Genomic DNA, 12,523 nt, shown 5'->3' on the forward strand with positions numbered 1-12,523 from the left:
GGGAGAAAACCAAGTCAGTGCAGAGAGCAGCATGCTGTTACCACGCTGAGAATGGAGCACTAAGCACTTTAAAGTCGATCAAATCTGGTCAGTTCAACTGTGTGTGGTGATGTAGAGCTAACAAAAACACGTCTACATTGGAACTACACGGTTAAATCCCCCCTTTCTGCAAAATGACAAAAATTACTAAAAGGCATTCCAGAGATTTCACTATGGCATTTCTCGTATATTTATAGTCACCGTTTAAACTTCAGCTCTCAGTTCACAGGTAGCCCGATGGCCGAGGGCTTTGTCCAAACTAGCTTTTACATGACTTTCACCTTGCCTTTGGTGGATAGATAACAAACCAAACTTTCTAAACTCACCTGGTTTTCCCCCTCTGTTTTTAAGAGTTCAAAGGGCATGTGAAAAAAGCTTGCCACCGTTTACATAGCTATCTGGGGAATATATCCTCTACCTCTCAACACCCTAACTCTTAAATATACAAACTAAAGCATGACCAACCTTGAGTCACTTATTCGCCAAGGACAATCAATGACATTCAGCTGTCAGGATCTTAATTTCTATTCTTTTCGACCATCAGTTGCAGCAATGTGCGACGACAAGTAATGACTTGCTTTTACCTCAGAGCTTAGGCCTCTGCTCTGACAGACAAAGATAATACATAAGAATGTGCCGAGCGTGTGCAAACTGTGCAGTGTCTGTGTCCAACCAGCTGCTAACTCTACATCTTTATTAACAGCATGTTTTAAAAGGAAAATACTACATCATAGGATCACATACTAGGGCCTGTGACACATAAGGTGAGGGGTCTGCTTTGACCTGGATGGAATATGGAAGCATGATAGCCCGTTTAGCCTAATGGACCCCTTTTTCTCCCTTCTCTCTCTTCCTCTCTCTCGCTCTGTCGGTCTCCCTCTCCCCTCCCCTCTCTCTCTCTCTCTGTTGGCCACCGCTTTGAGATGCCTGACACCTCTCCCCGCTACTCTATTGAAGTTAAAGCCGCCGGCCTGGTTTCAGATAAATCTTGCGGAATGTGCAGATTTGGTTTCTTCTTTTTGCATGAAGTGCACGATTCTGGAAGTTCAAAGCGCATGGCGAGCTGTTTGAACCCCAGACCTCTTGATTTTGGAGATGAAAGCCCCGACGACATCAGAATCAGGACACAATTAATCCTGAACAGTAGCGTTACTCCGATGTACCACTCGTTGTTATTGGGAGTTCTCTTTTTTTTTCCCGCCCACCCTGCACTACAGCCCGGCCTTGTTTTCATCTGAGTGAGTGTCCGAGCGCTGTGCCAAGGCCCTGTCACCGCTAATTCGCTAACGGACGTCAGGGCAGACGGGGACGGAGGGGCAGCTTACTTCAAAGACCAGGGTCTCATTAGTGGGTCCGGCCGCGTACAGGCTCTCTGGGCGGTTGAAAGAGCGCTGATAGTCAAACACCGTCCCACCGAACTGGAACTTTCCAGGCCAGTCCACAGTCCAGTCCCCTGTCAGATAGTACTTCCTCTTCAGGGTGCGTACAGCCAGGTAGCTGGTGGAGATCTCCATCTCCTGAACATGGATGCTCCGTGCTCCAGGTGGGATGGTCACCATGGCGTAGTATTCTGAACAGGGAGAGAAAGAGCTCATTTACCATCTGAGAGTCAGGAAATTGATTTATTAGAGATTCATCTTTTTTTCAACGTGGCAATACACATTACAGTGGAAACACAGAGCACAATTTGTATAATAATCCTATACAAGCAACAGACTGTCATGGGTATATTCAAGTATTTTATTGGTATGAATTCTCATCAAGACCAAACACAAAAAAAGTAGATTACCAGTGCAAAAAACACCTTCAAACGAAAAACTTTCCCTGGTTTTAATCTTACCTTTGTGCATTGAATTACAAAGTGTTTTTCTTACATGATCATATGGTGCCGTGTTTTCAGTAAAACGGTGAGACAGTAAGCTTAATTCACTGAGACAGCATAAACCATTATAACTCTCTGCAGTACACGGCTGCCCTGGTGTAACGACGCATGCCAGCGGCCACATAAATAACTTTCCACTATATTAGTAGCAACCCCAGCCTGTGCTCCATGACCCAACATCTAGGTCTGCCAAGCGGTCACTTTTCGGTTCAGTCATAAAGCTCTGTCTATTGGACCCTTAAAGGGCCACACACAGTGATCTGGAAAGGTTGCTTTTAGCCAGTTGTGAGAGTAGAGTATGAGGTCTGGAGGAAGAGAATGTCTCCAACAGTGGCATCTGCTAGAGAATTCACCCTGTCATGTTCAGATAACTCTGCCCCGATAACACTGTGCCAGAACTGTCCTACAACAGAGCTCCCCCTCTCACCCACCGATTCAAATTGACCCTGTCAGTCTTCTCGCTTGACATACCGTTAGCTCTGTGCTGGAGGACGTACTGGCCTTTGAAGAACTTGCAGGTGGAGTTGTCCCCTCTACAAACTCCACAGGCATCCAGAGTTGCCTTAGAGCCCAGGATCTGGTCACAACCCACCGGCTGCAGGATGGAAGTAAACAGAAGGAACTTAGAGAACACAGACGGCACCCTGTGTCCTATATCACATCCAGTTGACTTAGATGTAGTTTTATTTTTTTATTTGACCTTTATTTAACTAGGCAAGTCCGTTAAAGAACAAATTCTTATTTTTCAATGACGGTCTCAGAACAGTAGTTGACGTGTTGCAGTACAGTACATCCCGTTCCGCAAATCTGCCGTTTACCTCACAGGCTCCTTCGATGCACACGTCACCTCTGTGGTCTGAGCAGGATGTCCCGTCCTTGACTTTGCTGGCCATGGCAAAGAAGAAGGCAAAGTCCTCAGCGATGCAGTACAGCTTGCAGATATCCTCAGCTACAGAGGACATAGAGAAGATTTAACATGTGTTATAAACAAGATCATGGACGTAATCCTGCACCTGTACATTAACCAACTCCTCCTTCCCAGGTGTGAGTCTCTAGGACTGTATTGAGAGCACAAACCTCCTTATGGCCTCTCTCTTTGTCACTGGTACGCGCCATATTTCAATGTGGGGATTAGGACAGGGCTGTGGTAATGAAGGAGCCGCACTCGCCAATTGATGAGGCAAGATAGGAGCCAATCGATGGAGTACTGGTGAAGAACGTATACAGGGTTCTATTGTGTTAATGGTGCATGTCCACTGCAGCGCAATGTACGGAACCTCTGAGGACTGAAGGAGTAGCAGACCTCTGGCACAATTCACATATGTCAGACCTGAAAGGCTGTTACAAATGGGCTCATGAAACAGGGAATGCAGAGAGGGCAGCTTCTCCACAAACCTCACACACAGCTCCCAGACATGGGTTCCGGGTTCTACTGTACAACACACAGTAACAGTCTAATGACAGGGGTGTTACCAACAGCATGACAGCCTGGGGACACAGGGGCATCGTTATCTGACCAGCGTCAGTTTTTAGACTGTCTCTGGCTATTCAGATTCCTTCCATCTTTTCTTAATGCCAATCTCTTACATTGCTGAGGATGTGAACCCCTGAATGCATTCCAGAAGCATCTTATGGATTTCTATTTGACATTCCATGTTAGTAATTCACATCCGTAGGCCAAGGCACTTGGATTTCATAAAGCGTATTGGATCTGGTGCTTAGAGCCCAAGTCAGACCAGGGTAAGACTGTCTTTACCTCCTGGTACCTCGGCTTGTCCGCTGAAAAGATGCCTAGGTCAGACAGGTCAGGCAGGGCCTTAGGGAGAGTCCCTCCACAGGGAGAGAGAGAGAGCAGGGAGAGTGGTGTGGAAGCACACTTACAATCAGCCTTTAATTAACGGAGGCGACCGTTCACCTCAGGCCCCAGGAGGCTGTTCAGGATCTGCTGCTTGCATCTTCATAAATCAGAGGTCTCGCAAAGGTAATGGGGTGACAGGCAAACTCTCTCTCTCACTCCCTTCTCTCTCACTCATACAGTATGTATGTGGTAGACACAGGTAAAACCTGCCTTAAGGGCTTCCTTTATATTATATTCTTTCTCCCTGAGAGAGAGAGAGAGAGAGAGAGAGAGCGGGTGGCTACATGTTTCCCATGTAGTTTAGACTCACAGGTTATTCACAGCACTCTCGTGCATGAGTAGACTGACGCATTGACATGGTGCACACGAGGCACATTTGTGGCTTCAGCATTCAAATGAGTAAACAAGGTTAATCACAAAAGATTTCAAAAAGATTTGCAAAGTCATCCAACATATAGCCTCATTTGAGAGTTTTACAAGAATAAACAGGACATAAAGATCTGATCCACCTGCAATGTTAATTAAATGCACTTTTAACAAGCACTGTATTTAACTCGACTGCGTTTTCTTCTCTCGGTTTATAAAGTCACTTTCGTACTCTTGGACTTCCTGTAAAATGTCCCTCTCAGGGGTACGGCGAATCTGTAAAATGTCCCTCTCAGGGGTACGGCGAATCTGTAAAATGTCCCTCTCAGGGGTACGGCGAATCTGTAAAATGTCCCTCTCGGGGTACGGCGAATCTGTAAAATGTCCCTCTCAGGGGTACGGCGAATCTGTAAAATGTCCCTCTCAGGGGTACGGCGAATCTGTAAAATGTCCCTCTCGGGGTACGGCGAATCTGTAAAATGTCCCTCTCAGGGGTACGGCGAATCTGTAAAATGTCCCTCTCAGGGGTACGGCGAATCTGTAAAATGTCCCTCTCGGGGTACGAAGAATCTATAAAATGTCCCTCTCGGGGTACGGCGAATCTGTAAAATGTCCCTCTCAGGGGTACGGCGAATCTGTAAAATGTCCCTCTCGGGGTACGGCGAATCTATAAAATGTCCCTCTCGGGGTACGGCGAATCTGTAAAATGTCCCTCTCAGGGGTACGGCGAATCTGTAAAATGTCCCTCTCGGGGTACGGCGAATCTATAAAATGTCCCTCTCGGGGTACGGCGAATCTATAAAATGTCCCTCTCGGGGTACGGCGAATCTATAAAATGTCCCTCTCGGGGTACGGCGAATCTATAAAATGTCCCTCTCGGGGGTACGGCGAATCTATAAAATGTCCCTCTCGGGGGTACGGCGAATCTATAAAAGCTGACTGAATGAGGTGCATTCTAGATGTACTCTATTGGCTCATTCAACATTTACCCTGTTCCTAATTACAGGGGGCATTGAACAAATAGCTGCCATACCTTCCACCTTGGTGTAGGGCTTCCATTTGTAGTACCAGCCCCTGAAGGGTTTGCTGTTGTACTCAGCACACTGCTGGGCACGGAAGTCCACTCCGCTTGGCTGGCACGGCTTTGTGTTACAGAGCTGGTTGAGACGAGCGGAGCCCTGGCAAAACTTCCCGTTGTGTTGTGGCCTAAAGCAACACAAAATTAACACATGTAGACTAGGTTAGGGCAGGCGTTCTCTTCTTCAACACATGGGGAGAAGGGACTCAAGCCAACATTTCTAGGGCCCTGTATTGACAGTTTCAAAGCAGAATGAAATAAATCACATTTAAGACTCAGCAAGATCAAGTCAAGACCAAGTATACAATGGCAGCCTCAAAACAACACTACAAATCAGGTTATTGGGTTTTCATCCAGGTTCCCAACCACTCCTGTGAAGACAGCAGCCACAAGTATCTCCACTCAGCCACATTAATAGAAAAGACCTCTGTTCTTAGAAACAACCTAACAGTGGAGGCTGCTGAGGGGGAGGTTGGCTCATAATAATGTCTGGAAGGGAGCAAATGGAATGGCATCATGGATTTGATACCATTCCACTCATTCCCCTCCAGCCATTACCACGAGCCCGTCCTCCCCAATTAAGGTGTCACCAACCTCCTCCGGTTTCCCTGTTGTGAGCCTGATGGGCTGTTTTAAAGTGGAGCAGTGCACTTCTTGGGCAGGATTCCACTGCCTAACCTCAAAGCAAATGAATCTCCGTTAGGCTCTTCCTGCTGGACCAGAGCCAGCATTCACTTCCAGCTAAGTGAATGTGTGGGTGTTGTTGTTTGTATGTGTGCTTGTGTTTTTACACATGGGGAACAGTGTGTTGTTAGATGAGAAGGAAAGTCTTCCATGATTCATCCAAGTAAGTGATTGATATGTCTTAATTTCAAAAGCCCTAGGTAGACAAAGAGTTGAAGTCGGGAAGTTTTTTTGAGTCATTAAAACTCGTTTTTCAACCACTCCACAAATGTCTTGTTATAAACAAACTATAGTTTTGGCAAGTCGGTTAGGACATCTAATTTGAGCATGACACAAGTCATTTTTCCAACAATTGTTTACAGACAGATTATTTCACATTCGCTGTATCACAATTCTAGTGGGTCAGAAGTTGACATACACTAAGTTGACTGCCTTTAAACAGCTTGGAAATTTTCAGAAAATAATGTAATTGCTTTAGAAGCTTCTGATCATTTAAGTCAATTGGAGGTTTACCTGTGGATGTATTTCAAGGCCTACCTTCAAACTCAGTGCCTCTTCGCTTGACATCATGGGAAAATCTAAAGAAATCAGCCAAGACCTCATAAAAAAATGTGTAGACCTCCACAGGTCTGGTTCATCCTTGGGAGCAATTTCCAAACGCCTGAAGGTACCATGTGAATCTGTACAAACAATAGTACGCAAGTATAAACCCCATGGGACCACGCAGCCGTCCTACCGCTCAGGAAGGAGACGTGTTCTGTCTCTCTTGATGAACGTACTTTGGTGCGAAAAGTGCAAATCAATCCCAGAACAACAGCAAAGGACCTTGTGAAGATATATCCACAGTAAAAACAAGTCCTACAAGTCCTTGCTGAGCGACCTGAAAGGCCGCTCAGCAAGGAAGAAGCCACTGCTCCAAAACTGCCATAAAAAGCCAGACTACAGTTTGCAACTGCACATGGGGACAAAGACACAGCGTGGTAAGTGTTCATGCTTTTTATTTAAACTGAACACTATAACAAAGAGAATAAATGAAACAGTCCTTTCAGGTGCAGAAAACAATAAACAGAAAATAACTACCCACAACAAATAGGTGGGGAAAAGCTACCTAAGTATGGTTCCCAATCAGAGACAACGATAGTCAGCTGTCCCTGATTGAGAACCATACCCGGCCAAAACAAAGAAATACAAAACATAGAAAAAGGAACATAGAATGCCCAAACCCAAATCACCCACTCCAAATCACACCCTGACCAAACCAAAATAGAGACATAAAAAGCTCTCTAAGGTCAGGGCGTGACACTTCTGACTTCAACTGTATGTGCATTAGTAGACCGTCTGTGTTAAAATGCCAACCAACTCTGGCTGATGCCAACCAACTCTGGGAAATATTATTGGATTTCATTGCCAAGATCAAATATGTAATCGAACAAAACAACATCAGCCCAGACACTAAACAGCAAAGCAACACAGGACTTATAAAAACATCTCATACCACTAACTCCTATCAAACCACACTCAGCGAAAACGTTACCTGCATGATGTTCAGCATCAAAGCGGGCACACATTCCATAATATATTTTACTGTCAACACTTATCTGAGCAGAGCTTACACAGAGAAAAGCATGTGCTGATAACAGTGGATTGTTACATAGAAAACCTGGAAGGCAAACCTCTTTCTGGTGCATCCCGGAGCTGCCAGGAAGGCCCAGAATGACAGGCTCTATTACAGGTGTCAGTGTCAACCTCCTGTTTTTCAGAGCACCTCTCATTTTGTGTGCAGAGATCTGGGCCCGAGCTCCCAGTCTGATCCTATTAAGGCTTAGGAATGGAGACACATAGGCCCATATGTTAGACTGCTTATGAGGGACGCAGACAACCAGACGTTGTCGGGGTTCTAACAGGGTTTCGGGTGCTACTTGTTTAATTCAGGGAGATGAGATGGAGTAAAGGATCGTTAACTACATTCAGCCGCAGGCTCCTTTTTTCTTGAGTGGATAGTCCGAGGACTGGAACTTAATTACAAATTATTTGTAGCCTGCAAACGGACCGCAAGAAGCCCAAACAAATATAATATTTGACTAAAACATAATAATTTCAAACCTTGCTTACATTCTTATGAGATCACATATATCTCTCAATTATGCGTGGGAATACTTTTGAACAGATTTTTAAAAAATTAAATCACTTGGAGCTGATTTGCTGGTGTTTTTATAGTCTATTAGGTTAAACAATTGCATTTAAAAAAAAAATATATATATGACATGGGGGAGGGTGCCAGCCAAGTTTAACTTCTTGTTATACATTTTTTTCTTTTCTTCTCACTCTTAACAGATCCTATACCTCCAGCATCGCAGAGGGACGATAAATCTCCCGGCGACAGCAACGAGTCCAAACTTCAGTGGACTAGAGGTCATCCTGTCTGGCTAGTCATCACCTGCTCTCTCCCTTCCCCCTCCTTGTCCTCCCTTCTCTCATCCTCCTCCCTGTCCCTCACACAGCGACCACCCCTCGACCTCTTACTTTGCTGCCCTGCTTCCTCCCCAGTTCCAGCCCGCTGGGACCTGGGCCTCCCTGCTGGATCACACTCCCCTCTGTGTGGTGCGGAGCCCCCAATGAGCCCTACTGACCTCTCCCCTCAGGGCCTACTGGGCCTCCCCTATACCAGGCTGTGGTTAACCCAGGGCTCTGCAATCTGATAGAATCAAAGGCTGCACACGCTGTCAATAACTGCTGTGTTTTAATCTTTGCAAAGCATCTTTCAGAGCCTGTCAGATGCTGTCGTGAAACAGGCAATCTGATCATCTCCAATCCCATGCAAGCTTATAAAGGGTATTGCCATCAAACCCCAATTTATAAAGGATCTTACCATCAAACACCAACTTATAAAGGATCTTACCATCAAACACCAATTTATAAAGGATCTTACCATCAAACACCAACTTATAAAGGATCTTACCATCAAACACCATGTTGCCATATTTATCAGGACTGTAAATGTATTTGATCTGCCAGGTGATTGCTGTGTTCAGAGGGGATTCCCTCGCTACAATTTTATTTTTATTTTACAACCCCTGCAAAGTATGTATGTTAGGTAGCTATGAAACGTTTGAAACTGTCTTCAAACAAATAATGTTTGCTGAATATAAATTGCATAATTCATTGCATGTTCTGCTGTTTTTGAGGAGAGAACATATTCGACCCTAATCTGTAAACTACACGGGGATGTTACAGTCTGAGAGCCAAAACAAGTGGGCAGATTGAGGGTAATCCATCTTCAGAACCTCAGATTATACGAAGAGGGGGCTGCCAAAATAATCTGACGGATTGCTTAAAATACACTCTCCTGTTCTCACGGATCAGAGCTAAAATGTGATTTAAGGGGACAAACAGATCCAACAGTCCAGTGGTGAAATGGAAGACACTGTGCTCAGAAGGGAGTTAAATATGATTCTAATATTGTAATGGACTACAAACTGTCAGAAACACACAAAGTAGTCAGCAAAGAAGTGAAGTACCATAAATATCATTGCTCCATACTGTACAGATGTAGGACCTTAATTTGAGCCCGTTTGCTATAGCAGGAAAATAATCCTGCCGCAAGAGGAAATGTAAACTATTATGTGGATTATAATTAATTGACATTTGTGTAGGGGTTGATGCATTTTTGGTGAGGGCAAATCCATTCTGTAGTTTAAATGGAAATTACAAATTACAATATAAACATCAAATACAATACAAGTTTTACATTTCCTGAAACAGCGTAATCAAATTAGGATCCTGTAGGATCTGTAGGTAAACTGATCCGTGACAATTTATAGGTCATGATTCGCCATGATTCCCAATTCGCAACATCAACCAAGATTTAGCGTCTGCTTCTTACTAAAAATACCTCTTTATTGCCCCCCCCCCCCAAAAAATCAACATGACTCATAATGTGCATCATATGAGGGTATGTCTGCCTCTGGCTCTCTCTCTCCCAGGCTGGTCCAGGCTGGGTTAAGTGAACAATCAGGTACAGCAGAGAGGACAGCACCTCACCAAGAGCAGTCCTCCAACACAGCCTGTTGACTGGACAGAATGTTGGGGGAGAGGGAGAAGTAGTTTCTAATTCTCTGCTGAGGCACTACATCCAATCCAATTGAGGGTTTCCCTCTTGTAACATGTGGGATTTTTAGATTTTTTTGTTTGTTGCTTTGTCTGCATGTATTTATTTGAGGTAACAGTAAAACCCATTGAGACGTTACGCTATTAACGAAAAGAGACACGTACGTATGTAAGTGAGGAAGGTAAGGTGGACTTCTCAAGCCAGATAGTTTCCACACAGGGACAGCATAGGGACACCTGTGCCTGGGAAGGTTACTCTATCCTGCCTGTGCTGAGAGGAGATATCCTCCATCAACCTGCTGCAACTGCTGGGAGGAAACACCTGGGCTTACACCATCAGACTCACACACAAACACACACACACACATACACACTAAACTGTCCTGGAAATCCTATCTGCCATTACATTTCTAAATCATAGCCTTGTTAAATTACAATTCTCGATCATAGTCTAATTGGTGTGGCTAACAGATCGTCTTATTCATCAAAATGACAGAACAGAGAAATCAGTGTTCTCAACACACTCGAAAGGTTTGAGTTAAAAGTCTATCCTTGATGCAATCAAAGTGGTTGAGTGCCTGGATGTTATCCAATAGGCATGATTACATCCCATCCTGCAAGACACAAACCTGAGAACAAGCCAGATGCTAAGATATCTAAGCCACCTGTCCATCAATAAAGGCCCTCCTTCTGTCAGCTCCTTGTCCTTTTCTGAAGCAGCCAAGCCCTCCGAAGCCAAACCTGCCCTCAGGGGGACTTGTAAATCTCAAATTAATCCACAAGCCAAAGGTCAGATGCAATCTGGCTCTACTTGAGGTTTCACATCAATGTGACTACTAGTGGGAGTACCATGCAACAAGCACACAAAGTCTGACATCAACCAGACATATTATGAGAACAATCTAGCAAGGAGACATATAGCGCACAGAAGATCTAACTGATAAGCTAAAATGAGTCTGAGAATTGAATCTAGTATTGGGGCATTTGTGTGCTACATCTCTATATTTACATCTGTGTGTGTGTTCAGTGTCTGCCTCGGCTGTGAATGCTTGAAGAATAATAGGTTTGTGTTGCCCAGGGAAGTCAGAAGATTGGGCGAGTAGCTTGAGGCAGAGCATTGAGTAGCGCTGTGAGCTGAGCAGGTTAAACTGGCACGAGAGAGAACCCTTTAATCTGGCCTGCTGTATTTTTGTAGACTGACAGATAATAGCGTTTAATGGGCTGACAGCCAACTGGCAGGCAGCCAGGCAGGCCACGCTCTCAGGTGCTCAGTTAGTAAGTCAGGGGGAGCTGACTGGGAGGAAGGCCACGTTCACCTGTCCAAATCCAACCCTGTTCTGTTTGCACAGAGCAGACACACTGTATGTGGAGCTCTTCATGTGTTCTATGGTAGTGCTGGTAGAGACTTAGCGAAGACAAGCTACAGCTGAGGTAAAATGTGGCTAATCATGCCTCAAGCTCATCTATCCACCAGCCGTCTTGTATGGAGCATTACCTCTGCCAGACAAGGTAAAGTTCCTCAAAAGAGGGAGAATTAACTATCACAGTAAGAATCCTCTCTGGGGTATGACCAGGAGTTGTTGAGTTCACCCAGTGCAAATCTAGGCTTGTTATGGTAGGAGAGAGTGGGGTAAGTTGAGCCAAAGGGGTAAATTGAGCCATCCTTGTACACAAAATATATTAATCGACCAAATATTTCGACCAAACATAATTTTATAGAGTCACGGAAAAAGTGGTAAGTGTGATTTTCACCAAGTCAAATTAATTTAGTGTTAGATGTTTCAAGTAGACATTTTTAAGACTGTTTTGTACACCAGTTGGGGTCTCTATAAGTGTGAATATGAGGTCCTAAACCTAGCATGAAAGTGCATCCTTGTAGCTGTGTGGGCTAATATTGTCAAAATGGGGTAAGTTGAGCTAATAGTCGAGCCAAGGGAAAGTTGAGCAAATGTTTCTATTTCCGTCACAGGCGTAGTAATGCAAGGCATTATCACTGGGATATGAGGTAACAACAGGGCCTAGCCTATGTTAATTTGTAGACGGCTTAACTTACCCTGTAGTTCTGCTAAGATAACACTTTTTTGGGACAAGCTAGGTTTTCAAAACTGTCATTTTTACCTGAATTCTAATTATTTTCAGGGATACACAACATCCTGAAATATATGTAGATATATTTGTTCAAAATAATACTATATTTCCCGTGACAGAGTGATACTACTCTATGCATTAAAATAGCCTAGAGTGAGATTCTAAATTAGCAGTGAACTCTTATGACCCCACTTGACCCCCTAGTATGGCTAACAGTACTGTACCTGGGGCTGGTGCAGGATCGCTCCCTGTACATAACCCCTCCCCCACAGGTCCTGGAACAGTCCGACCACTCCAACCATCCTGACCACTGACCGTTGACAGCTCTCGGACCGTGGTCACCATACTTCACACACTGGCCTCGCCGACACCACTGTTGAAAGAGGAGAGAGAGAGAGATTGAGAGAGAGAGAAGAGAGAG

General features: G+C 44.6%; 1 protein-coding gene across 1 annotated transcript in view; it reads right to left on the reverse strand.

Annotated features, from left to right (window-relative positions):
• The window catches only part of LOC112232222 (A disintegrin and metalloproteinase with thrombospondin motifs 18-like), a 50,102-nt gene that overhangs the window by 15,201 nt on the left and 22,378 nt on the right, over positions 1-12,523 (reverse strand). The window contains exons 12-16 of the mRNA XM_024399037.2: positions 12,327-12,475; positions 5,179-5,351; positions 2,740-2,870; positions 2,393-2,516; positions 1,365-1,609 (exon numbers count right to left, since the gene is read on the reverse strand). Of these exons, the coding sequence (XP_024254805.1) occupies positions 1,365-1,609; positions 2,393-2,516; positions 2,740-2,870; positions 5,179-5,351; positions 12,327-12,475 (822 nt within the window). The remainder of the gene's footprint in view (positions 1-1,364; positions 1,610-2,392; positions 2,517-2,739; positions 2,871-5,178; positions 5,352-12,326; positions 12,476-12,523) is intronic.

The sequence above is a fragment of the Oncorhynchus tshawytscha genome, linkage group LG12, assembly GCF_018296145.1.
Source record: "Oncorhynchus tshawytscha isolate Ot180627B linkage group LG12, Otsh_v2.0, whole genome shotgun sequence".
Classification (NCBI taxonomy): Eukaryota; Metazoa; Chordata; class Actinopteri; order Salmoniformes; family Salmonidae; genus Oncorhynchus; species Oncorhynchus tshawytscha.